Source organism: Dipteris shenzhenensis, chromosome 31 (genome assembly GCF_047967505.1).
Source record: "Dipteris shenzhenensis isolate YYH24624 ecotype China chromosome 31, Dip_SZ_1.0, whole genome shotgun sequence".
NCBI classification, from domain to species: Eukaryota; Viridiplantae; Streptophyta; class Polypodiopsida; order Gleicheniales; family Dipteridaceae; genus Dipteris; species Dipteris shenzhenensis.
Window position 1 is genome coordinate 45,914,261 of NC_141626.1, and position 24,685 is coordinate 45,938,945.

At 44.8% G+C, this 24,685-nt stretch overlaps 1 protein-coding gene across 1 annotated transcript in view; it reads left to right on the top strand.

Annotated features, from left to right (window-relative positions):
- The window catches only part of VPS34 (vacuolar protein sorting 34), a 179,830-nt gene that overhangs the window by 14,784 nt on the left and 140,361 nt on the right, over nucleotides 1-24,685 (top strand). Inside the window, exons 9-11 of the mRNA XM_087402441.1 lie at nucleotides 7,886-8,021; nucleotides 8,181-8,302; nucleotides 8,461-8,652. Of these exons, the coding sequence (XP_087258567.1) occupies nucleotides 7,886-8,021; nucleotides 8,181-8,302; nucleotides 8,461-8,652 (450 nt within the window). The remainder of the gene's footprint in view (nucleotides 1-7,885; nucleotides 8,022-8,180; nucleotides 8,303-8,460; nucleotides 8,653-24,685) is intronic.

Below are 24,685 nucleotides of genomic sequence, written 5' to 3' on the forward strand. Positions count from 1 at the left end.
GAGGAAAGTAACTCCAATGGCAGACCGGCTTAGTTGAAATCCTCTTTAATGTTGGAAAGGTCACCTCCCCATCTGTAAGCCCCCAAATGAGGAGAGCGTGGGGGAGGGAGACCTAGGGCAGGATGTGCCCAAAGAGAGATTACCTGGATGTGTGGATCTGGGACATATATGGAGCATTCATGGTTGGTGGGGTGTCCCAGGTAAAAGGCGCGATGACATCAGCAATATACGGAACAGTACGGCGCTGCATACGTGGCTGGAGAGAGCCTGGCAGAGGGCAGAACCAGCAGGGAGAACAGGCGCTGACATGGCGGGGGATGGGGCAGCACATGGCAGCCCATATGGAGGGCTGGTTGGGCTGGGCAAAGCCAGCCAACCAGGCCCTATCTAGGGCTGGCCAAGGGCTCAACCCCTGCATAGAATTGTGGGCCAGCAAGCCCTAGAAAAGAGAGCCCAGGAGGGCGATTTTGTGGGGCCAGTAAAGGGCCCTATTGGGGCTGGTTGGGCTGAGCCAACCAGGTCGGTTGGGCCAGCCAACCTGGTCTGTCCAGTCGGCCTAGATTGGGACGGGGAAGCAGGGGAGAAAGAGAGAGGAAAAGAGGAAAATGAGACATGCTCATGCATAAGCATAAGCATAAGAGAAGGAAGAGGGAAAAAGAGCATAAGCATAAGAGAAAAGGAAGGAAAGGATATGCTTATTCTTATGCATGAGCATATGAGCATAAAAGAAAAAGAGAGAAAGCTTAAGCATAGGCAAATACATATGCTTATGAAAAGACATTGAGAGAGGGGAAAGAGAGGAGGAAAGAGAGAGGAAAAGAGATTGAAAGAGGGGATGAAAGAGGAAAAAAAGAAGAGGGAAAAAGAGCATAAACATAAGAGAAGGAAGAGGGGGGCAGGCCATTGAAAGAGTGAAAAAAGAAGAGAAGGAAAGGAGGAAGAGGGGAAAATGAGATTGAAAGAAGGGATAAAGAAGAGGGAAAAGGAAGAGAAGGAGCTCTAGGTGGAGCACGCGGGCTCGAGTCTAGAGATAACTGGCAGATTGTGGTAAGATTAGGGGACCACACCATTGGGGGGATTCTAGATCTCTCTCTTTTGTATTGTGTCCATAGTTTTGGACGGAAATATATTATTTTGGTGGTTTCTCTATCTTGTTGGTTCATTGTCTATTGATGAGTCTGCACATCTATTTTATGCACATAAGTTAAGAAGTTTGTGATTCCACACCCCACACGCACATTGTGTGAGCTCCTGGGCATTACTATAAGTCTTCCGCTGTGTGTATCCTCTGTTGGGTCTTTTCTAACATGGTATCAGAGCCCAAGTAGGAGGCTCACAGGTGTGGGAGCTTGAAGGCAGGGACCTTGCTAAAGGACGACCCTGATTCAAAAGCTCTTGGGAATTGACTTCCACGATTGGAGGATTGTGCCCTTGCGAGAAGGAGGGTGACTCAGGTTCAGTCAGGTGTGTTTAAAGTTCGCGGTCCAAGTTATTTGGAGATGTACTTTTGTTGCAGACCTTGCCAAAGGAAGGACGGGTTGAAACAGATCCTCAGAGCATGATGCCTGGAAGACTCCAGGTTGTTCACTCATTATGAGGGGGACAACTGGAAGATCGTGACGTCTGGTTTGCTCAAGTTCAGAGGCAGGAACGTGACTGAAGGAGGTGGTGCCAGGAGGTGCTACCAGAGATGGACCTGTGTACCAGGATGGTGTGCGGAAGCGGAACCAAGATGGTGGAGCAGGAGCCACTGGATGAAAAGGTAGGAAAAGATTTCGACACCGAAAGGTTCCAGAGGACTATGACCAGGGAGTTACTGGAGCATCTTCATCGACGTGTTGGCATTGGGCCGAGATGTGTCGGTGAGAGGGGGTGTTGGAAAGGTCACCTCCCCATCTGTAAGCCCCCAAATGAGGAGAGCGTGGGGGAGGGAGACCTAGGGCAGGATGTGCCCAAAGAGAGATTACCTGGATGTGTGGATCTGGGACAGATCTGGAGCATTCATGGTTGGCAGGGTGTCCCAGGTAAAAGGTGCGATGACATCAGCAATGTACGGAGCAGTACGGCACTGCATACGTGGCTGGAGAGAGCCTGGCAGAGGGCAGAACCAGCAGGGAGAACAGGCGCTGACAGGGCGGGGGATGGGGCAGCACATGGCAGCCCATATGGAGGGCTGGTTGGGCTGGGCAAAGCCAGCCAACCAGGCCCTATCTAGGGCTGGCCAAGGGCTCAGCCCCTGCATAGAATCGTGGGCCAGCAAGCCCTGGAAAAGAGAGCCCAGGAGGGCGATTTTGTGGGGCCAGTAAAGGGCCCTATTGGGGCTGGTTGGGCTGAGCCAACCAGGTCGGTTGGGCCAGCCTGGTTTGTCTAGTCGGCCCAGATTGGGACAGACTGGTTGGTTTTCTGAGCTGGCCTTAGGGCCTATATAAGGAGAGGCTCTTGGCCTCATTCATCATCCAGCAGCCAGCAGTTCCAGGGCAGAAAGGAGCAGCAGGAAGCCTACTCTCTGGGCCTATCTATAGGAGGTGAGAGAGTGCAACAGGTGCTGCAGACTTAGCTCTAGGGAGAGGCTGGACCTTGGCTGTCTTCTAGGGCAGCAAGGTGCTGAGATCATCACACAGTGGGCCTTCTTGCTGAATCTGCAAATATTGTCCATATCCTATCATGTCCCAATGGCGTATGAGGAAGATCAAAAATAAAATCCATGGCAATACTCTGCCAGGGTCGATCGGGAATAGGAAAAGGCTGCAGCAGTGCAGCTGGCTTCTGTCTGTCATATTTCACCTTCTGGGAGGTGATGCATGTCCTGACATATGCCTCGACATCCTTCCTCAACGATGGCCAAAAGAAGTAATGCTCCATAGCTTTGATGGTGGCATCAATGCCTCTGTGTCCCGCATAGGGTGGGGCATGATTCTCTGTCAACACTTTGGGCCTCAACTGTTTCGTGACACAGTCTGCCATGCATCATCAAAAAACCATCTTTGAGAGTATAGTGCTCATGCCTCTGTCCATCAACAAACTGATCATAGATACGTGAAATATTAGCATCATGGGCATATTGATCCTTCATGGCATCAAGCTCATCATGTATGCAATGGTCATTGTTGAAACTTGTGGCTTAACAGACACTGCATCTGGAGTGGGCTTTCGTGAGATTGCATCTGCAACAACATTCTTCTTCCCAGGCACATGCACAATCTGAAAATGAAACATAGAAAGAAAATTTGCCCACCTCATATGCTTCTCAGACAACTTTCTCTGAGTGAGAAAGTACTGCAATGATTGATGATCGGTCTGAACATGAAAATTAGCACCCAAAAGATAATGCTTCCAGGTTGAAAGAGCATGTATGACAGCCAATATATCTTTCTCATAGATGCCAAAATTCATTTCAGCATCCTGGAGCACTCTACCATCCTGCATAAGTACCCCACCTACGTTGTTCCCACATGCATCTGCTTGGACAGCGAAGGATTGCGAAGATCTGGCAAAATAATCATAGGATTTGTTGAGCAGAGTTTCTCCTTCTGTAGGTCAAAAGCTGCAATTTCTTTGGGACCCCATCTAAAAGTGACCCCTTTCTTTTGTAAGGCATGTAAAGGAGATGCAATCTCTGCAGAATACCGAATGAACCTCCTGTAGTACGAGCACAAGCCCAGAAAGCTACGTACTTTATGGATGTTCTTCAGGTGTGGCCAATTCTTGATGGCCTCTACCTTGGCGGGGTCCATCTAGTCCATCCTCAGAAACAATGTGCCTGAGAAAATGGATCTGATGCATGAAAAATTCACTTTTCTTGGCATTGACAAGTAGCTTATGCTTCTGTAGCTCCTCAAGAACAATTGCCAGGTGCTTCTTATGTTCAGCCTCATCCTGAGAGAACACAATGATGTCATTGAAGAAAGTGCCAACAAAGGCTCGGTGTTCTCTAATAATCCTGTCCATCATTCTGTTGAAGGTGGCAGGTGCATTGGTTAACCCAAATCGCATGACAAGAAACTCGTATAGACCAAATGTGGTAAATGCTGTTTTGTGAACATCCTCTGGCTGAATTCTGATCTGGTGATAACCACTTTTCAGATCAATGCGGCTGAACATTCCAAACCCCTATAACCTATCCAAAATATCATCTATCCTGGGTATAGGGAATCTTGTTCTATCTGCCAGGATCCCATCCTTCTTCTGGACCAAGAGCATGGGTGAGCAGTAAGGTGAAGAGCTGGGCTGAATCAGCCCCTTCTCCAACAGGTCCTTGACTTGGTTCATAATTTGCTCTTGTTGGGCTGCACTGACCTTGTAAGGAGGTCGGTTAGGAGGGCTACTACCAGGGATTATATCTATCATGTGGTCTTTTGTCCTTTCAGGGGGCAACTCTTGTGGAAGTGAGTTAGAAAAACATTCCCTAAACTGAAAAAGAAAATCTGTCCTTTGTTTTTCCAGCTTAGAAAAATGAGACTCCTCTTCTACTGACTTAATTTCAGATGCGAACACTAAGTATGCTGAAAGATGCTTTTCCATTATGTTGCCAATGGTAGAAGCAGATACAACAGGGATGGATTCTCCCTTCAATTTAGCATCAAGAACGTGGGTTTTGCCATGGTGAGTGATTGTGATTGTTTGATTCTTTGTATCCAAAGCAGCCCCAACACGAAAGTGCCAAGGTATCCCCAGTAACACATCACAACGATTCAACGGTATAATATAGAACTCTTCTATGTCCATGTTGCTTTGAATATGCATCCTCAGCGTCCCTATCACTGGAGTAATTGATTGGCTGAGTCCCGGACAAGCCATATTTGCATCACACAAAGGACCCATCTCTTCTGCCCATATTCCCAATTTTCCAGCCAACTCTGGAGAGATGAAATTGGCCTTGGCTCCCGAATCGAAAAACATCAGAGCTGTCTGGTCTCTTATCTTGCCCATCCCTGGCATAACTCTATAGCATCTGTATTCTGAACAGCCCCAATCAAGTCTGGCAAAAGACCAGCAGTGGGCTTGGGCTTTTTATTCTTATGATCAGTCCTCTTTTCCTCCTTGTGCTCACCCTGCTCAGTAGGAGGGAACTTCCGCTTCTTATGTGGGCATTCAAAAGCCCTGTGGCCTGCCTCCTTGCAAATATAACACTTGTTGGCATCATAAAGAATTTGCTTTTCCTCATCAGACATGCGGGTCGGTACTTGCCTCTGTCTTGCAACAAACTTTGCCTTCATGGGCTGCGAAAACTTTCTGAACTTCTTAGGGGGTTCCGTCTTGCTTCCCTTTGACCTTGATGTCTCTTGTGAGCTTCCTTTGGAGACCCTTGTCTTTGTGTAGTAGTCCCGAATCTCCTTTGGCAACCCGCAACAATATTTTTCAATTTGCTTGGACAGCGGTACATGTTTGTAAGAATTCACTGGCAGTAGGGCTTCTCAAAACTTCTTATTGTAGTACTCCAAATTTCTGCAATTTGTAGCATCCAACTTGTACTAGGCGGTCATGATATCCACCTCAAAAGTGGTAGTAAGCCATGTTGCTGAGAAGACCTGTTTGAATTCGATCCAAGTGGTAGGTGCTCTGCCTTGCAAGAGAAGGTTGGTCCACCATTGCGCCCTTCAAAAAGGTGGCTGCCTTTCGGACTTTGGAGCATTCCGTGAAGTGTCCACCTAAGTAGGCATCATCAAACTGTTGTACAAATGTCAAAGCCTTCAATCTGTCCCGCATCCCATTGAAGGTCTCAAACTTTACAGTTGCCCCTCCCTCCTTGTAATCTTTCAATTCACCTTTAGGGGTGAGATTGTCATAAAACGGTGGGCTGTAAAAACGGTGGGGGCATCACTGCTCCCGTATTCTGAGCCATTCCAACCATACCCATGATGGGGTTTGGCATTCCAGGTCCCACTCCTTGCATCCTGTGGCATATTCCAAGTATTGCCCATTATCCCAAGCATTCCTGTATGCATTCCAGGCTGCATCCCAATGTTCGAGTACATCATATTGGCATTTGTAGGGGGCATTCCACCCATCATAGGTTGCTGGAGATTTTGCATTCCGGGCTGCGTGCTGCCCATAAAGCTACCTGGCATTCTGGGTGCCTCTACGGATGGTGCCACCATTGCCTGAAAAACCAATCCCCCTCCAAAATATCCTGCATGCATCGTGGGCTGAGGAAGGGCTTGCTGTCCCTGATTGACTGAATGAAAGTTGTTGGCATTACCCGCTACAAGGGTGATTGAGGCCAACTCTGAAGGCTGTCCACTGAAAGAAACATGCCTAGGAGTCTTCTTATGCTTCTTATGTTTCTTTTGAGCTGACTTTTTGATTCTAGGGGAAGCAACCATAGGGGGAGTAGCTTGCATAATCTCCGTGATGGCATGTTGCAACTGCAAGACAGGGCTCTCGCTAACTTTGCATTCACAACTGAAAAAGGGCAATGGAACTGCTGAAACTGGCCTTTAGTAAACTAAAGGGCAGTAAACTGTAACTAGCTTAGCATCCATGCCATTTATAGCCACATTGCATCTCTTTCAACCACTTTCTTAAACATAAAACCACTTAGAAACAACTTTGAAAAAGAAACTGGATGGAGGCTAGAATGCCCCTGCTCAATGAACCAAACATGAAACACCACACTGGCCCCGAATACCTTGGCGCCCCTTTCGGTATTTATTTAATTCTTCAAAAGTGGAATTCTGCTTTGCAACAAGGGCACACCCTTATTCTGTTCTTGCTTGCATTTCTGACGCATCCCAAGGTCCTCTCTCTCTCTCTAAGGCTCATTTTACAAGGCTTCCGTACGACTACACAGAAGCATTATTTGCTGTTGTACGGGGCATGCCTCCCAAGGCGGATCGTACGGCCATTTATTAGCTGTATGGACTGGCTGTACGGACAATTCCCTGTTGTATAGGCATTAGAGGCTATTGTACGGACCTGGTTTGACGCTGATGTGCTGTTTGCATGCCTCCCGAGATCGTTGCACGCACCCCGAGGCAGCTGCCCACATCCGGAGGTGCTTTTGGTCGCTGAATTGCTGCTGCATGCATTCTGAAGCACCCATTTCGAAGCAGGGCTATTATTTGAAGCTGCACGGGTCAGTTCCAAATTCCACGTGGATTTTTCCATGGAAGATTAGCCCTTCTTCTGTCTCTTGCCCTGGCCTCTGCACCCATGAGCCTTGCTCTCCTTTCTGTTCTCAGCTCCCAGAGTCTGTCTCTTTCTCATTCTCTCTCCTTTCCCTTGGCTGGGAGTCATTTCTACACCCCTAGGTGCCTGGCTAGAGGATAGGAGCTGGAAAGAGCTGGCCCCTCTTCCATGGACAGCGGGTATGGACATTCTGTCTACTTCTGGTTTGCTTATGCATATTAGTAAGGCGTATTGGTTTCTTGGCATAGATGTATTCAATGCATCTGTATGCCTCCTCATACTTTTAATCCTGACCTGTTCCCACATCTGAGGTGCCCACATCTCTATTCTCCTTGTTTACGTGTCAGGTAACACATTTTGATCCTGCGCCTCTTGACATCAAGTCAAATTTTGTGTTTAAGCTCTGAGCTCATAGAAATTCTTCCACAGTAGCATGAGATGATTCATTACAGCTACACTTTTTCTGGCACTGAAATACATGCTGCTACTTTTGTGCTATCTAGCTTTACGCCCTTGGTTTTGAGATTTGTATCACATGTTTGTTTTCGTTCTGAAAGCTAAAACAATCTGCCATTTGAGTTCCAAATGAGGGTGGTCTTTGTAAGGATAAAGAAATTGTGAAGATTCAAGTCTTGTCCATAAAGCATTTCGTTTGCATATAAATGTACTCTTTATTTATTCTTATTTCAAAAAAATTCTTGAGTGGATGACTAATTCAATGTACGATTTCATTTGAATAGCATATTTTATCGTGCAGGTTCGTGCATATGCTGTGACAGTACTCGAACGGGCCGATGATGTGGAGTTGCAGTGCTATCTTTTACAACTTGTACAGGCCCTTCGGTTTGAGCGTTCTGATAAGTCTCGTCTTGCATATTTTCTTGTACACCGCGGTAAGTGGCTTATTTCAACTCTCATAGCTGATGTTGATTTAACCATACCATTTGGGGAATGTATAAAGGATTTTTTATTCAAGTCAGTTATAAGTTCTACTTACTCAGGGTGATAGAAACTTAGCTGATATGGTTTTTGCTTGGCATGATTGAATACAGCTGTGCACAATATTGATTTAGCAAGCTTTTTAAGATGGTATGTCACAGTGGAGCTGTATGATCCAGCCTATGCCAAACGGTTCTATTCTGTGTATGAGCTACTTGAAGATACGATGAAGAAGGTGCAAGAATATACTCAGTCCACTCTCTTTGGCATGCACTATTTTTTATTTAAGCAACTTGCAGCAAATTGCATCTGGGATCCTAAAGAAGGTGTTTAGAGAAATTGATCTTTTAAAGAAAATGCACTAAGTTTGGTTCTTTCTTTTAAAAATTGAAGGCAAAGCTGGATGACAAAGAAGATGCAGGTGAAAAGATGTGGCAGGGCCTGGTGCGTCAAAATGAACTAACTGCCCAACTTTGTAGAGTCATGCGAGATATAAAGAATGTGAAGGGGGGAACACAAAAAAAGATTGAGAAGCTCAGGGAATTGCTGTCGGGTCTCCTTAGTGAGCTGACTTACTTTGATGAGGTACATTTCTAGCAACCTATTTCTTTCGGACCAACATATCATTTCTATGCCCATGTACAAATGAACACAATCAGCATGCTGCATCTGTGCTTATGCATCCATTCACACCAGCATGCCACCATTGTTTTCCTTGCGTGCCACCATTGTTTTCCTTGTGTTTTGGATGGAGTAAATAAAGAATTTTGTGTGGCCTCTTATACAAGAAACATAAAAAATGAACCAGTTCCGAGTTGAGTGGCTTGTAATCTTGTTTATTTTCCAAACATAACCCTCCGACCGAACCTCACACGATACGCGAGTATTGTCGATTGGTTCGCAGGAAGAAACATGAATTTATTTGTCGAAACGAGGAGGAATTACTCAACACTTTGTTTAGTAACAACTCCGAAGACTTTTGGTGGAGATTTCTAGAGAGGATGGTCCCCTTCACCTCTCACCGACACTAAGGTTTGGTATGATTATGCAAGCACATTATATGACATCCCAAATCAGCCCATTCTTGACCTTTCACACATACCTCGTCCTACTTCCTGTACACTCTTCACTATGGGGGTTGTGAATGACGCTGTGATGAAGCTTCATAACTGCTGAGCGAAAGATCACGAGGGTCTATTCATTGAATTTATTACATATGGGATTAACATTCTTGCCTCGATCTTAGCAAAGCTCTTTAATGAAGCTGTTTACCTTGGCTTCCCACGCACTTGGACTCTTAATAGTATCTTACCCATCCACAAGGCAGGGTTCCCATGAGCTTGGGGAACTACGGGACGATTATGATTGTGCATGTCACGTCCAAGATTTATGCATTAGTGCTTGATAAAGAGGTCAGTTGATTCACAGAGACGCGGGGGCTTAGAGCATATGGACATGCCGAATTCCGACATGATCCTAGGCCATGGATCACATTCTCACGCTCATTGAGGAGGGGAGGACACGGAGGCAGAGGGTTTATTGTTGCTTTGTGGATTTCCGCAAAGCCTTTGACATAGTTCCTAGAGCCTGCCTCATCAGGTGTATGCAAGACTTGGGTTATGATCAGGAGATTAACTGGGCTGTTATGGCTCTTTACGTGAGAGTTTATGGCAGAGGGTTTATTGTTGCTTTGTGGATTTCCGAAAAGCTTTGTGGATTTCCTAGGTCTGGATGGATGGACAGATGAGATTTTGAGTACGATTGGGGTCAAACAAGGATGTCCTTTATTGCCCACCTTATGAAGAAATGGACCAGCAAGCTCTCTCTTTGGTATTTTCGGTCAGAAAGTTTTGCTCCTATTTATTACCTCAACCATTTTTCTTCCTTACCTTTCAATCTGTATTAGCATATCTAGTTCGTAAGCCCAATCCTGGGGGGAGATTTGCAAAATGGTTGTCAGAGCTTCATGAGTTCTCTTTCTCTTTTGTAACTAAAAATACCACTAGGTCTACTATGGCAGATTTGCTCACCAGACGGGAGGATCTAGGAGAAGAAAAGAAATGTAAGGTGAATATTAAAGATGAAAGGGAGACACCACCAACAGCTTTTGCTTTGTATTTTGATGGGCCTTTAGTCCTTCATGCCAACAAGGAGCCGGGGGGATGGTCTTGATGAATTTTAAAGGTTAAGATGTATGGGCAAGAGAACAAGAGCTTCCAGGTATCACAACTGGCATGTACATCGATGAGCTTGAGGCAGTCATGCAGACACTAGGGGGATGGGATGCTCTCTTGTTGGCACTCTGATTCAAATATTGCTTATGTAGACGATGTTGTCCTCCTATCATCCTCAGCAGAGGGGCTTCTGAGGCACTTGGATGCACTACAGTCTTTCTGTGAGTCGCATGATCTGAAGGTCAACCTTGGTAAAACCAAGGTCATGATCTTAATACATCTCGGGACATGATGCATCGGGAGCAGTTTACTTTTGACGGGTCAATAGTCGAGATTGTTTCATCATATACCTACTTGGAGGTGATCTTTTCCAGACCTATTTTCACCATGAGACCGGCGATGCAGGCTCGCTTAAGCAAAGGATATGACTCATTGGCCAGATTGGAGAGGCAGTGCTTCCATTTACACTTTCAGGACCCTCGGACCAAATGCCTCGTGTGGATTGACTATAGGTTCTTATGCTATCACGGATGATTTGCAGTAAGCCGTAAGTTCCTCACTAGATTATTCAAGCCAAGTTTGGATCTTCACCATTGCAACTCGATGCGTCATTTCTACTTATATCGAGTTAGGGCATTACTACTTATATCGAGTTAGGGCATATGGAGATCACATCTTTGGGTGCAGTAGATTACCGTGGTTAGCATTGTCCTCTTCAACGGTGCTATTATAGGCAGGCGACCAAAGATGTTGGTTTGCACACACAGTGAGATGGTTTGAGCGACTGGGATTACATATGAATAGACTTCCTCCCTTCCAGTACAACATTGATGGACCGTTCTTCTCACTTTGCTATCATGAGGTCAACTAGGTCATACGTGAGGATCTTCTCAAGCTACACGCATTCTGGACCTGGTTGGAACCGAATGAGCTCCCAGTGAAGCTTAGCTTCCATAGAGATCATTGTCTACATATCTTGGATGAGGGATTTATTGACCCACCAAGATATACATTGATTCATTTACCCCATTCATTGAGGGTCTCCATTGGGCTTCGGGTCTCTTCACATTGAGAGTGGTCGGGTAAAGGGTCTACTGAGGGAGAGACGAATATGCACTTTGTGTAGCCTACAGGAGGTTGAGTCACAGGAACATTTCATCTTTAGATGCCTAGTTTACTATTAGATCAGAGGACGATTTTATTGTCTATTCAGAGATAGCTCCGGGTTGTTATTTTCCAGATCAAAGGTACTTGGCCGCGTTCATTCATGAGGGTGTTCGGCATCGTGAGTGCCTACTACGATCTCAGAGACAGGAGGAGCATACCCTAGTAGAATCTTCTCAGAGCACGATCACGGAGTTCTCTAGCCAGACCACATAGACTCCCCCCTACAGGCAGCTCAGGCAGAGGGTTGATGCACATATTACACTTTGGGACATTCCCTCCATATTCAGAGTGGGAGCGTGACCGACAGGGGTGACTGTCGCCCTTGTTAGACGTAGAGCTGTGACCAGGAGACAGCTTAGGATTGCATCCACAGGGAGCCGGCAGCACTCTATATCTACTTTCATGCTATCACTCCCTCACTCTTGATGGGGGGGGACCACAGTGACCTCGGAGCATACTTCACTTTGTATTATGATGACAGTCGCTCTGATGATGATGTCGGTGATAGTGATGTTGGTTTCTCACAGTCTCATAGACCCATCGGTCTTCCGAAGACTTTAATAAACTTTCCTTCTTTCTTTGTTTCTTTCTTTTTGGGCCTTGTCAAGACACTTAACACGAATAAATACGTGGCAAGAAACAAGTAAAAGTTGCAGTTTAGATGGTGGGAGGTCGCAAAAAACAGAAGATACAATTCATGGGGGATTGGGAAGCAATTGTCAAGGAATGGCGACCCATTTGGAATTTCCCTCTCTTCTGAGCTTAATTATATACTGAAGTGTATACTTCAGTTTTTGCATTGCCTATAGAAAAGTCGCAAAATTTTCCAGCTTGATTTGAGATGATTGGTGTCTCATTTTTAAGATGCCATTTCTCTTCCATTTATTTGGGTTTATTGGGAAGAAATGATCTTCGTGACTCATGCATCAGTACAAACCACATACTCTGCTGATGATAGCTAGACCACCGCCTTCTTAGACGACTTCATTGTTATCTTTTTGAGTTCCTTTTCCTTCATTGCATCCTTGACCATGCTTAAAGAAACTCTTGAAAGGAAGGCCTTGCTTGCTCAAATTTAAGTCTTTCCAGCTAGCATGCAAGCTTCTATTCTTCACTAAGGCTAGCTTTATCAGTATTATGAATAGACTTAAACAAAATATTTCCACGTAAGCTGCATCTTGGAATGTCCTATTGCCTTAATGTGTCAACACATGCATGGTCATGATGCTTTAAAATGAATGTAAATATGAAACTGTGCAGCCTCTATGATAACCTTGAGTGTGAAACTATTGTCCAACGTATAAGACCTGTGGCAAAATCTTGCCTGCCCTTAACCTCTGTAGCCTGTTCTGTCAACTGCTTGACCATTGCCCAGTAAACTTGTCCATCATCTGGATGTTGCTTGGTTTTATGTATTTTGAAAGTCATTGGACGCACTAGTAGTGGTTCTGAATTTTGACGAGTTAAGCTTGAGCAGGGCAGCTTTGCTGTTAATTGGGCTGTAGAACTTTTTTGCCTATTGCGTGGCATTTCCAGATCATCTAGGGTGTTGACATAGGTTCACACTTACTGATTCTTGTGTGTATCTTTCACACACACAAGTATATGTTGCTTTTTCATTGTGAAGATTTAACCAATGAACTGGCTGTTTTATCCAATGTTTTGCATTCATCTGCTCCATGGCACCATCCAGCATGATATCAAAGCTCACAAGAGAGTTAGAGCTCCTTTTCTCACGATGGACTGGAGCAGTCAGCTGTGTGCATCATGTGCCAGCTTTTTGAAATGTTTTTTAATTTCTTTCAAGAAACAAACTTCTATTAAGTATGAGAGGAACCACCTAGAGTAAAAACCTCTAGGTTGAAATACATATGCAGAGCATGAAAAACTCATAAGACCATGCAAAGTTTGAAAGAGCCAAGACTATGGCTAGAAATGCCTAATCCTGCCAAAGGGAGACTCAGAAAAGAAGATGCTGTTTCTCCATTCCTAAGAAACTACCTCCTCCTAGTCAAGATCGCTTTGGAAGACCCCTACAACCTAAATCATGTAGCCATCAAGGTATGCACAAGGACCATCCACATGCTGGCAAGGGGCTAACACGCTTCTTGTCAATTGCCTCCGTACATCTGGCCCTCCAAATGTGCCAGGCAGTAACACTAGCAAGGATTTCCCAACTTTTGTCAACTGAAGCATGTGCACACCTGTACCAAGAGAAAGGAACACAATTCATGCTATGTATTGCACCTTGAAAGCTTAAGATGAAACCTGGCTTGCATAGAAAATGATAGGATCAATTCCTAATTCTCTCTTGGATTTCGTCAATTACGGGGCAAGGAAAAATCACAGGCGATGGCATCACGTATATCCACCCAGCCTTCCTCATGGATCGCATGTTACTACCGATATGTAATTCATTCCTCATGTCTATCCACAAGCCCACAACTCCCTAGATGGTTTCCTCTGCCACATGTCATCATTTTAGACCTTTTACTTGGTACACCATTTACCCCTCTCTTGGGGCACAATTTAAAACATTTGCCCCTTGGCATTATTACACATTTAGGTGCACCTAGGCCTTAGCACTCAGAACCACCTAGTCAATGCCATTACACCCTCACCGTGGACCTTGGCAGTTACTTCCCTTGACCATTTAATTTACGTACATGAAATATTACAAAAGTCGGTCATCTAAGAGAAAATGCCCACCGATCTTTCCGAGGTCATGCTATCTCGGCTAGAGCATAACATTCCTTCCCTCTTCAAGCATCAGCGTCCTCGATGATGAAATCTGGGAACACTCTCCGTAACTGGTATACGGATTCCCAGGTAGCTTCTGATAGAGGTAGACTGTAACACCCTTCCCAAGCTCGTTCCTAAACTCAAGTAGTCACGGGCGTTGGCAACTCGTTTATCCACCCAGCCAAACTCTCAAGATAGGATTCGTCTCATTACGTATGTATTTTCGTTATTCTTTTCTCATCCTTATCCTTGAGACCCCAATCTCCCTAGATAGTTCTTGGCCACATGTCACATTTTAGGCCCTTACTTAGATGCATCCTTTTTTCACCCCTCTCTTGGAGTTCCCTTTTAAAACAATTGCCCCTTGGCAATTTACACATTAGATGCACCTAGGCCCTAGCCCTATTAGAACTATCTAGTCAATGCCATTACGCCCTCACCTAGGACCTTGGCAGTTACTTCTCTTGACCATTTAATTACGCACATTAATTATTACAAAAGTTGGTCATCTAAGAGAAAATGCCCACCGATCTATCCGAGGTCATGCTATCTCGGCTAGAGCATAACATTCCTTCCCTCTTCAAGCATCAGCGTCCTCGATGATGAAATCTGGGAATGCTCTCCGCAACTGGTACACGGATTCCCAGGTAGCTTCCGATAGAGGCTGACCATGCCATGCAACCAACACCGTGGGTATCTTCCGATTTCGTATTTGCATTGTTCCTCGGTCCAGGATTCTTGTTGGTTTGCGCCTTGCAATATCCTCTATCTCCTGAAACAAAACCACACCTTCGATTAGTGAGTCACCTATATGCAAAAATTTCTTTAAGCGCGAAACATGAAAAACCGGGTGCACCTTACATCCCTGTGGCAATTCTAATTTATAGGCTACACTGCCTATTCTTTTCAGAATTAACCACGGCCCACAGTATCGAGGTGATAACTTAGCACACTCTCCTGAAGTCAACGACTTCGAGTGCGAAGGAATTCTGAGAAAAACTTTTTCTCCTTCTTCAAATACTCTTATAGACCGATTTTCATCCGCATACACCTTGGCTCTATCCATAGCCTGGCGGATATTAGCTCTCGCAAGCGCTAGCATCTCCCGCATCTGAACTACAAAGTTCGCGGCACTAGGCACTTTCTGAGGTACTCCAACTATAGTCGGATTGGCTGGCCTATAACCATAGTTCAGTTCAAACGGACTGAACCCAGTAGATGAATGTTTCCTATCATTGTAGGCAAACTCCAACAATGGCAACCACTTGTCCCATGTATGTTGCCTCAATGACACATATGCTCTCAGCATATCCTCTAAAGTCTGGTTGACCCTCTCCGTCTGACCATCCGTCTCAGGATGATCCCCACTACTCATTCCCAACTCAGTCCTTAGTGTCTCAAATACCGCTGTCCAAAAGTGACCGGTAAACCTGACATCTCTGTCTGACACTATGGATCTAGGCAATCCATGCAGACGAAATATATGTCTAATAAACAAATCCGCTACTTGCGGGGCACTAATAGACTCTCTAGTCGGAATGAAGTGAGCCATCTTGGTTAGACGATCAACCACCACAAGGATAGAATTATACCCTCCTTGTGTTGCAGGTAACCCTACAATGAAGTCCATGGAAATGCTCTCCCACTTACTTAGTGGTACTTCCAAGGGCTGTAAAAGTCCGGGTGGCTTCACCCGCTCGGCCTTACTTACCTGACACGAGAAACACCGTGTCACATATTCATGAATATGCTTTTTCATCTTTGGCCAAAAGAAATCTCGCTTCACGAGATCATATGTCTTCTCGACTCCTGGATGTCCCGCACACGGGCTATCATGGCATTGTCGAATGACTCTCTGCCTGAGATCATTCTGACCAGGTACTACAACCTTGCCATTTCTAACTAGCATACCATCCCTTATGGTATATCTTGCATAAGTTTGGCCTTTTTTGGATGCCAGGTCATCCTTTTCACTTTCCCCGGGTTTTAATACATGAGCCTTAGGCCATAAGCTCTGGACAAACTCGTCCACCTTCTGAGTTTCTCTGATCTTGGTCATTAGAGCATTCTCTAATACCGTGAAACTCAGGTTATGCATAATGCGAGACAACGCATCAGCTACCTTATTGTCTTTTCCTCTTCGGTACCGAATCGTTAAATTAAACTCCTGCATGAGCTCTGCCCACCTAGCTTGGCGGCCCCTCAAGTCAGGTTGTTTACAAAAATGTTTCAGAGTATCATGATCTACATCCACATAAAACTCTAAACCATACAGGTAATGCCTCCATGTTTTCAAAGCATGGATAACAGCATACAACTCCAATTCATGAGTTGGCCAATTCCTTTGAGAGGGAGAAAGCTTCTTGCTTTCAAAGGCTACTGGCCTTCCCTCTTGAAGGAGGACTGCTCCTACCGCAATGCCACTCGCATCGGTTTCTAGGAACAACGGTTTCTGGGGATCAACTATTTTTAACACCGGTCCTGAGACCACAGCTTGTTTTATGGTGTTAAAACTTTCCTGTTGATTCTGTCCCCAAATAAAAGGTACTTTATCTGAGGTCAGATCAGTCAATGGCGATACTATTTCGGAATATCCTTTGATATGCCTTCTATAAAACTGGACAAATCCCAAGAATGATCGCAACGCGGTCAGACTCTGAGGGATTGGCCAAGTTAGTATCGCAGCCACTTTCTTCGGATCCATTTCTACCCCCTGTGGAGTAATTATGAACCCTAAGTACTCAAGCCTAACCATACACAGTATAGTTTTCTTTTTATTCACGTAAAGACTGGCTTTCCTCAAAGTACTGAACACTATCCTTAAGTGTTCACAATGCTCAGTAACACTCTTACTGAATATCAAGATATCGTCAATAAAATGTACTACGAACTTTCCGATATACGGACGTTGTAAATCGTTCATAAGCATGACGAAGGTCGCTGGAGCATTGGTAAGTCCGAAGGGCATTACCAAAAACTCATAATGACCAAACCTGCTTCTAAAAGCGGTTTTATGCACATCCTCGGCTCTAATCCGGATCTGATGATAGCCGCACTTAAGGTCTATCTTGCTGAAAATCACGGCTCCATGTAATGCATCTAGCAAATCATCAATCCGAGCCATCGGATACCTGTGCTTAACAGTGATATTATTCAATGCTCTGTAATCTATACAGAGGCGAAACGTATCATCCTTTTTCCTCTTTAATATCACTGGTGAAGCAAAAGGTGAGAAACTTGGTTGAATCTGCCCCAACTTGAGGTATTCTTCCAGTTGCCTACGCACCTCTGCTTCTTCAGCAAAACTCATCCTATAGGGAGGTCTATTTACAGGTTCTGCCCCCGGGATCAGTTCAATCTTATGCTGAACATTCCGCTCTGGAGGTAACCCATAAGGTAGTTCATCCCTAAAGCATTCAGAGAACTCCTCTGTTATAAGATTAGCCAGCTTGGCCATCTCACCACTTTGCGTAACATCAGTGCTAGCCGAAGACTCATCCACCGGCTCTACCGATGCGGTGCAAAGGTACAAAAACTCTACTTGAGCCTTTCTGATTTCCATCACGGAAACCAACGGTCCCTGAGGTATATCTTTTTCACCTCGCAAGACATAAAGCACATCATTCATCTTGAATTGATATACGTGCTTTTTCCAATCAATGGCTGGATTCTTACTAGAATGCCACGCCATTCCCAGGGCTATATCCGCATGAGCAAGCTTGGTCATTTCAAAATCAAGCTTCTCAGTATAGTCCTGAATCCGAAGCTCCAACTGGGTAACCCTCTGGTCCCATACTTCAGTTGAACTTCCGTCTGCCATCCTGACTGTATACGCATAGTCAGATGGACTTGTCTTTAATTTCAGCCTCTTCACGAGCTTGGAGTTAATCACATTGTGAGTTGACGCTGAGTCAAACAACACAATGACATCATGACTGGCTACTTGCCCTTTCATTTTAATTAACTCCGTATCATTGAAGGCTGTATACCCCGTTGCTGCGGGCTTAGATAGGATGTTATCAGGTGCACTCGTCACTAACTTAGCAACAGATACACATAACAAACAAGGTACTAACCTCTGAGAAGGTCCCGCCAGTTGCATCTGCAAATGTTCCGCACTGGGACTCTCCTGCATTTCTACGTCGCATTCAGATATTATCATATTAGCCGTGCGACGATCTTTATTCAGTGGACAATCCTTCCACTGATGTCGCTGAAGGCAGCCGAAGCACAATCCTTCTTTCCTAGCTTTCTCTTTTTGTTCAGGGGTCAATGAGGACTTTGACCAAGCCCGGGCTGCCATTGGAGTTATTTTCCTTTTCACCCCAACGGTGGTACTTGTTTTTGTTGGTCCCTCAACCGGCTTCACCTGCTTGGTTTGGCCACTTGGCTGCGAGACACTTGTCTTTGAAACCCATTTCCTCTGAAATCCCCCTTTCCTCGGGTGCTCATACTGAGTCCCTGCCTGCACAAATCCACCAGACCTACCTCTGGCATCCTCATAGTTCAGGGCTACTGCTATAGATTCATCTAATGTAGTCACATATTTAGCCCGAACTTCCATTTTTATCTTGTCGTTCAGTCCATAGATGTAGTCTTTTAACTGAACCGACATAGGGAGAGGGTCTGTTATTTTCATAACACATTCCCTAAATTTGTCAGTGTACTCTGCCACTGACAAGCTCCTCTGACGAAGATTTCTATAAGCATCCCAAGCTCGGGATTCTTCATCAGGTGGGAGAAAGTGTTTCTTGAATTCAGTTTTGAACCCTTCCCAGGTGGTTGGAGCAACTTGATCCCTCTGTTGCTTTATCCACCATCTATCCGCTGCCTCAATAAACAGGTGTGTGGCCTCGCGGATCTTCTTTAGATCGGATCTAATCTCACAAATGGCGAAGGCTTCTTCCCACTTGTGCAACCAAACCTCGATCACATCAGAGCTGCGCTCGGTCATCCGACCAGCGTACTTCTCCGGTCTATAATTAGCGATATTAGGCACTTTGACCCTTGCGCGCTCTAAGGAATGTACACTGGGCTCTGGCTCTGCTGGAGCTTTGCCCTTGTCAATCCTAGACGGTCTAGCTGACAAGGCTTGCACCATCTCCCTAATCTCATTTTGACCAGCATTCACCTGAAGCTGCTGGTTCATAATCTGCTGTAAAGCATCCTCTAATATTGAGATTCTACCAATCAATGTAGGTGCTGCGTGATGTGACATCTGTTGTGTAGATTGAGCTCTAGACTCACTAGGATTCACCCTTGAACTCTGCCCTTCTGGTTCCATTTTGTTGGAAGGGAAATTTCTTTAAAAAAAAAAAAAAAAAAAAAAAGGAAAATATATACTGCCTCCTTTTTCTGGGTTTTTTTTTTTTTTTAAATTTTCACTCTGCGAAAAACGATAAACTGAAGCGAACGGAAAAAATGCTCCCTGGGCTTTTCGTCAGTTCCGATTAACCAAATGTAACGCCATTTAGATCGTCAATTCCGACGCTTTTCGTCAAATGTAAACTGAAGCTGCGCCTGATTATTCCCCATCGCTCCAGTCTCAACGACTTCCTTTCCCGCACAGCCTTGGTCTAGATGAGGATGAGCCCGTCAGTTCTTTTCGTTGATCAGTAACCATCTTATCAACTATTCCTACGCTAGTTCAGTCACGTCGCCATTTGCACCATCTCTCCCCGTTCGTAGCTCGTCGTCATCTTACGTGATACCAAGTGTAACAGATTTTTCGTCGATCAATTTTTTTTTCTGCCCGTTTTTCGTCGATCACGTCGCAGGTCAGCATAGATTCAGTCTGTCCCTCGAACCCTCTCTAAATTCCTGTGCTCTGATACCAAGTGTAACACCCTTCCCAAGCTCGTTCCTAAACTCAAGTAGTCACGGGCGTCGGCAACTCGTTTATCCACCCAGCCAAACTCTCAAGATAGGATTCGTCTCATTACGTATGTATTTTCGTTATTCTTTTCTCATCCTTATCCTTGAGACCCCAATCTCCCTAGATAGTTCTTGGCCACATGTCACATTTTAGGCCCTTACTTAGATGCATCCTTTTTTCACCCCTCTCTTGGAGTTCCCTTTTAAAACAATTGCCCCTTGGCAATTTACACATTAGATGCACCTAGGCCCTAGCCCTATTAGAACTATCTAGTCAATGCCATTACGCCCTCACCTAGGACCTTGGCAGTTACTTCTCTTGACCATTTAATTACGCACATTAATTATTACAAAAGTTGGTCATCTAAGAGAAAATGCCCACCGATCTATCCGAGGTCATGCTATCTCGGCTAGAGCATAACATAGACCATGCCATGCAACCAACAGCGTGGGTATCTTCCGATTGCGCACTTGCATTGTTCCTCGGTCCAGGATTCTTGTTGGCTTGCGTCTTGCATTATCCTCTATCTCCTGAAATAAAACCACACCTTCGATTAGTGAGTCACCAGTATGCAAAAATTTCTTTAAACGAGAAACATGAAACACTGGGTGCACCTTACACCGCGGTGGTAATTCTGATTTATAGGCTACCTTGCCTATTCTTTTTAGAATTAACCATGGCCCATAGTATCGAGGTCATAACTTAGCACACTCTCCTAAAGTTAACGACTTCGAGTGCGAAGGAACTCTGAGAAAAACTTTTTCTCCTTCCTTAAATACTCTCATAGACCGGTTTTCATCCGCATACGCCTTGGCTCTATCCATAGCCTGGCGGATATTAGCTCTCGCAAGTGCTAGCATTTCCCGCATCTGAACCACAAAGTTCGCGGCACTAGGCACTTTCTGAGGTACTCCAACTATAGTTGGATTCGCTGGTCTATAACCATAGTTCAGCTCAAACGGACTGAACCCTGTAGAGGAATGGTTTCTATCATTGTAGGCAAACTCCAACAATGGCAACCACTTGTCCCATGTATGTTGCCTCAATGACACATATGCCCTCAGCATATCCTCTAAAGTCTGGTTGACTCTCTCCGTCTGACTATCCGTTTCAGGATGATTTCCACTACTCATTCCCAACTCAGTCGTTAGTCTCTCAAATACTGCTGTCCAAAAATGACCGGTAAATCTGACATCTCTGTCTGACACTATGGATCTAGGTAATCCATGCATACGAAATATATGTCTAATAAACAAATCGGCCACTTGCGGGGCACTAACAGACTCTCTAGTCGAAATGAAGTGAGCCATCTTGGTTAGACGATCAACCACCACAAGGATAGAATCATACCCTCCTTGTGTTATAGGCAACCCTACAATAAAGTCCATGGAAATGCTCTCCCACTTACTTAGTGGTATCTCCAAGGGCTGTAAAAGTCCGGATGGCTTCACCCGCTCGGCCTTACTTACCTGACACGAAAAACACCGTGTCACATATTCATGAATATGCTTTTTCATCTTTGGCCAAAAGAAATCTCGCTTCACGAGATCATATGTCTTCTCGACTCCTGGATGTCCCGCACATGGGCTATCATGGCACTGTCGAATGACTCTCTACCTGAGATCACTCTGACTAGGTACTACAACCTTGCTATTTCTTTTCAGCATACCATCCCTTATGGTATATCTTGCATATGTTTGGCCTTTTCTGGATGCCAGGTCATCCTCTTTTCCCCGGGTTTTAACATATGAGCCTTAGGCCATAGACTCTGGACAAACTCGTCCACCTTTTGAGTTTCTGTAATCTCGGTCATTAGAGCACTCTCTAATACCGTAAAACTCATATTGTGCATAATGCGAGACAACGCATCAGCAACCTTATTATCCTTCCCTCTTCGGTACCGAATCGTCAAATTAAACTCCTGCATGAGTTCTGCCCACCTAGCTTGGCGGCCCCTCAAGTCAGGCTGTTTATAAAAATTTTCAGAGTATCATGATCCACATCCACATAAAACTCCGAACCATATAAATAATGCCTCCATGTTTTCAAAGCATGGATAATAGCATACAACTCTAATTCATGAGTTGGCTAATTCCTTCGAGAGGGAGAAAGCTTCTTGCTTTCAAAGACTACTGGCCTTCCCCTTGAAGGAGAACTGCTCCTACCGCAATGCCACTTGCATCGGTTTCCAGGAATAACGGTTTCTGGGGATCAACTATTTTTAACACCGGTCCTGTGACCACAGCTTGTTTTATGGTGTTAAAACTTTCTTGTTGATTCTGTCCCCATATAAAAGGTACTTTATCTGAGGTCAGATCAGTCAATGGCGATACTATTTCGGAATATCCTTTGATATGCCTTCGATAAAATTGGACAAATCCCAAGAATGATCGCAAAAAGCGGTCAGACTCTGAGGGATTGGCCAAGTCAGTATCGCAGCCACTTTCTTCGGATCCATTTCTACCCCCTCTGGAGTAATTATGAATCCTAAATATTCAAGTCTAACCATACACAGTATAGTTTTCTTTTTATTTACATAAAGAGTGGCTTTCCTCAAAGTACTGAACACTATTCATAAGTGTTCACGATGCTCAGTATTACTTTTACTGAACACCAGAATATCGTCAATAAAATGTACTACAAACTTTCCGATATACGGACGTAGTAAATCGTTCATAAGCATGACGAATGTAGCTGGAGCATTGGTAAGTCCAAAGGGCATTACCAAAAACTCATAATGACTAAACCTGCTTCTAAAAGCGGTCTTATGCACATCCTCGGCTCTAATACGGATCTGATGGTAGCCACACTTAAGATCTATCTTACTGAAAATCACGGCTCCATGTAATGCATCTAGCAAATCATCAATCCGAGCCATCGGATACCTGTGCTTAACAATGATATTATTCAATGCTCTGTAATCTATACAGAGGCGAAACGTATCATCCTTTTTCTTCTTTAATATCACTGGCGAAGCAAAGGGTGAGAAACTTGGTTGAATCTGCCCCAACTTGAGGTATTCTTCCAGTTGCCTTCGCACCTCCGCTTCTTCAATAAAACTCATTCGATAGGGAGGTCTATTTACAGGTTCTGCCTCCGGGATTAGTTCGATCTTATGCTGAACATTCCGCTCTGGAGGTAACCCATAAGGTAACTCATCCCTAAAACAATCAGAGAACTTCTCCGATATCTCTTTAGCCAACTCGGTCATTTTTCCATCTTGGGTAGCCTCAGTACTAGTCGATGCATCATCAATCGACTCTACCGATGCTATACACAGAGACAGAACTCTTTCGGAGTCTTCCGAATTTCCATGGCCGAAATCAATGGTCCTCGAGGTAAATCCTTTTCACCTAGCAAAACATATTCTACCCCGTTCATCTTGAACAGGTAAATATGCTTTTTCCAATCAATGGCTGGATTTTTCCAAAAATGCCAAGCCATGCCTAGGGCTATATCTGTGTGAGCAAGCCTGGTCAACTCAAAGTCTAGCTTCTCAACATAGTCCTGAATTCGAAGTTCCAACAGGGTAACCCTTTGGTCCCATATTTCAGTTGAACTTCCGTCCGCCATCCTGACCGTATAAGCATAGTCAGACGGACTAGTTTTCAACTTGAGCCTCTTAATAAGCTTCGAGTTAATTACATTGTGCGTTGACGCTGAGTCAAACAACACAATCACATCATGATTGGCTACTTGTCCTTTCATTTTAATCAACTCGGGCTCATCGTAACCGTATACCCCGTTGCTGCGGGCTTTGAAAGGATGTTATCAGGTGCACCGCTTACTAACTTAGTAACAGACACACTTAACAACACAGGTACTAACCTTTGAGAAGGTCCCACCAATTGCATCTGCATATGTTCCGCATCGGGACTCTCCTGCATTTCCGCGTCGCATTCATATATTATCATATTGGCCGTGCGACGGTCTTTGTTCAGTGGACAATCTTTCCACTGATGTCGCTGAAGGCATCCGAAGCACAATCCTTCTTTTCTAGCTTTCTCTTTTTGCTCAGGGGTCAACGAGGACTTTGACCAAGCCTGGGCTGCCATTGGAGTTACTTTCCTTTTCACCCCAACGGTGGTACTCGTCTTTGCTGGTCCCTCAACTGGCTTCACCTGCTTGGTTTGGCCACTTGGGTGCGAGACACTTGTCTTTGAAGTCCATTTCCTCTGAAATCCCCCTTTTCTCGGGTACTCATGCTGAGTCCCTGCCTGCACAAACCCACTAGGCCTGCCTCTGGCATCTTCATAGTTCAGGGCTACTGCAATAGATTCATCTAATGTAGTCACATATTTAGCATGAACTTCCATTTTAATCTTGTCGTTCAGTCCATAGATATAGTCTTTCAACTGAACCGACATAGGGAGAGGGTCTGTTATCTTCATAACACATTCCCTGAATTTGTCAGTGTACTCTGCCACCGATAAATTCCTCTGGCGAAGGTTTCTATAAGCATCCCAAGCTCGGGACTCTTCGTCAGGTGAAAGAAAGTGTTTCTTAAATTCAGCCTTAAACCCTTCCCAGGTGGTAGGGGCAACTTGATCTTTCTGTTGCTTTATCCACCATCTATCCGCTGTCTCAACAAACAGGTGAGTGGTCTCACGGATTTTCTTTAGATCAGATCTGATTTCACAAATGGCGAAGGCTTCTTCCC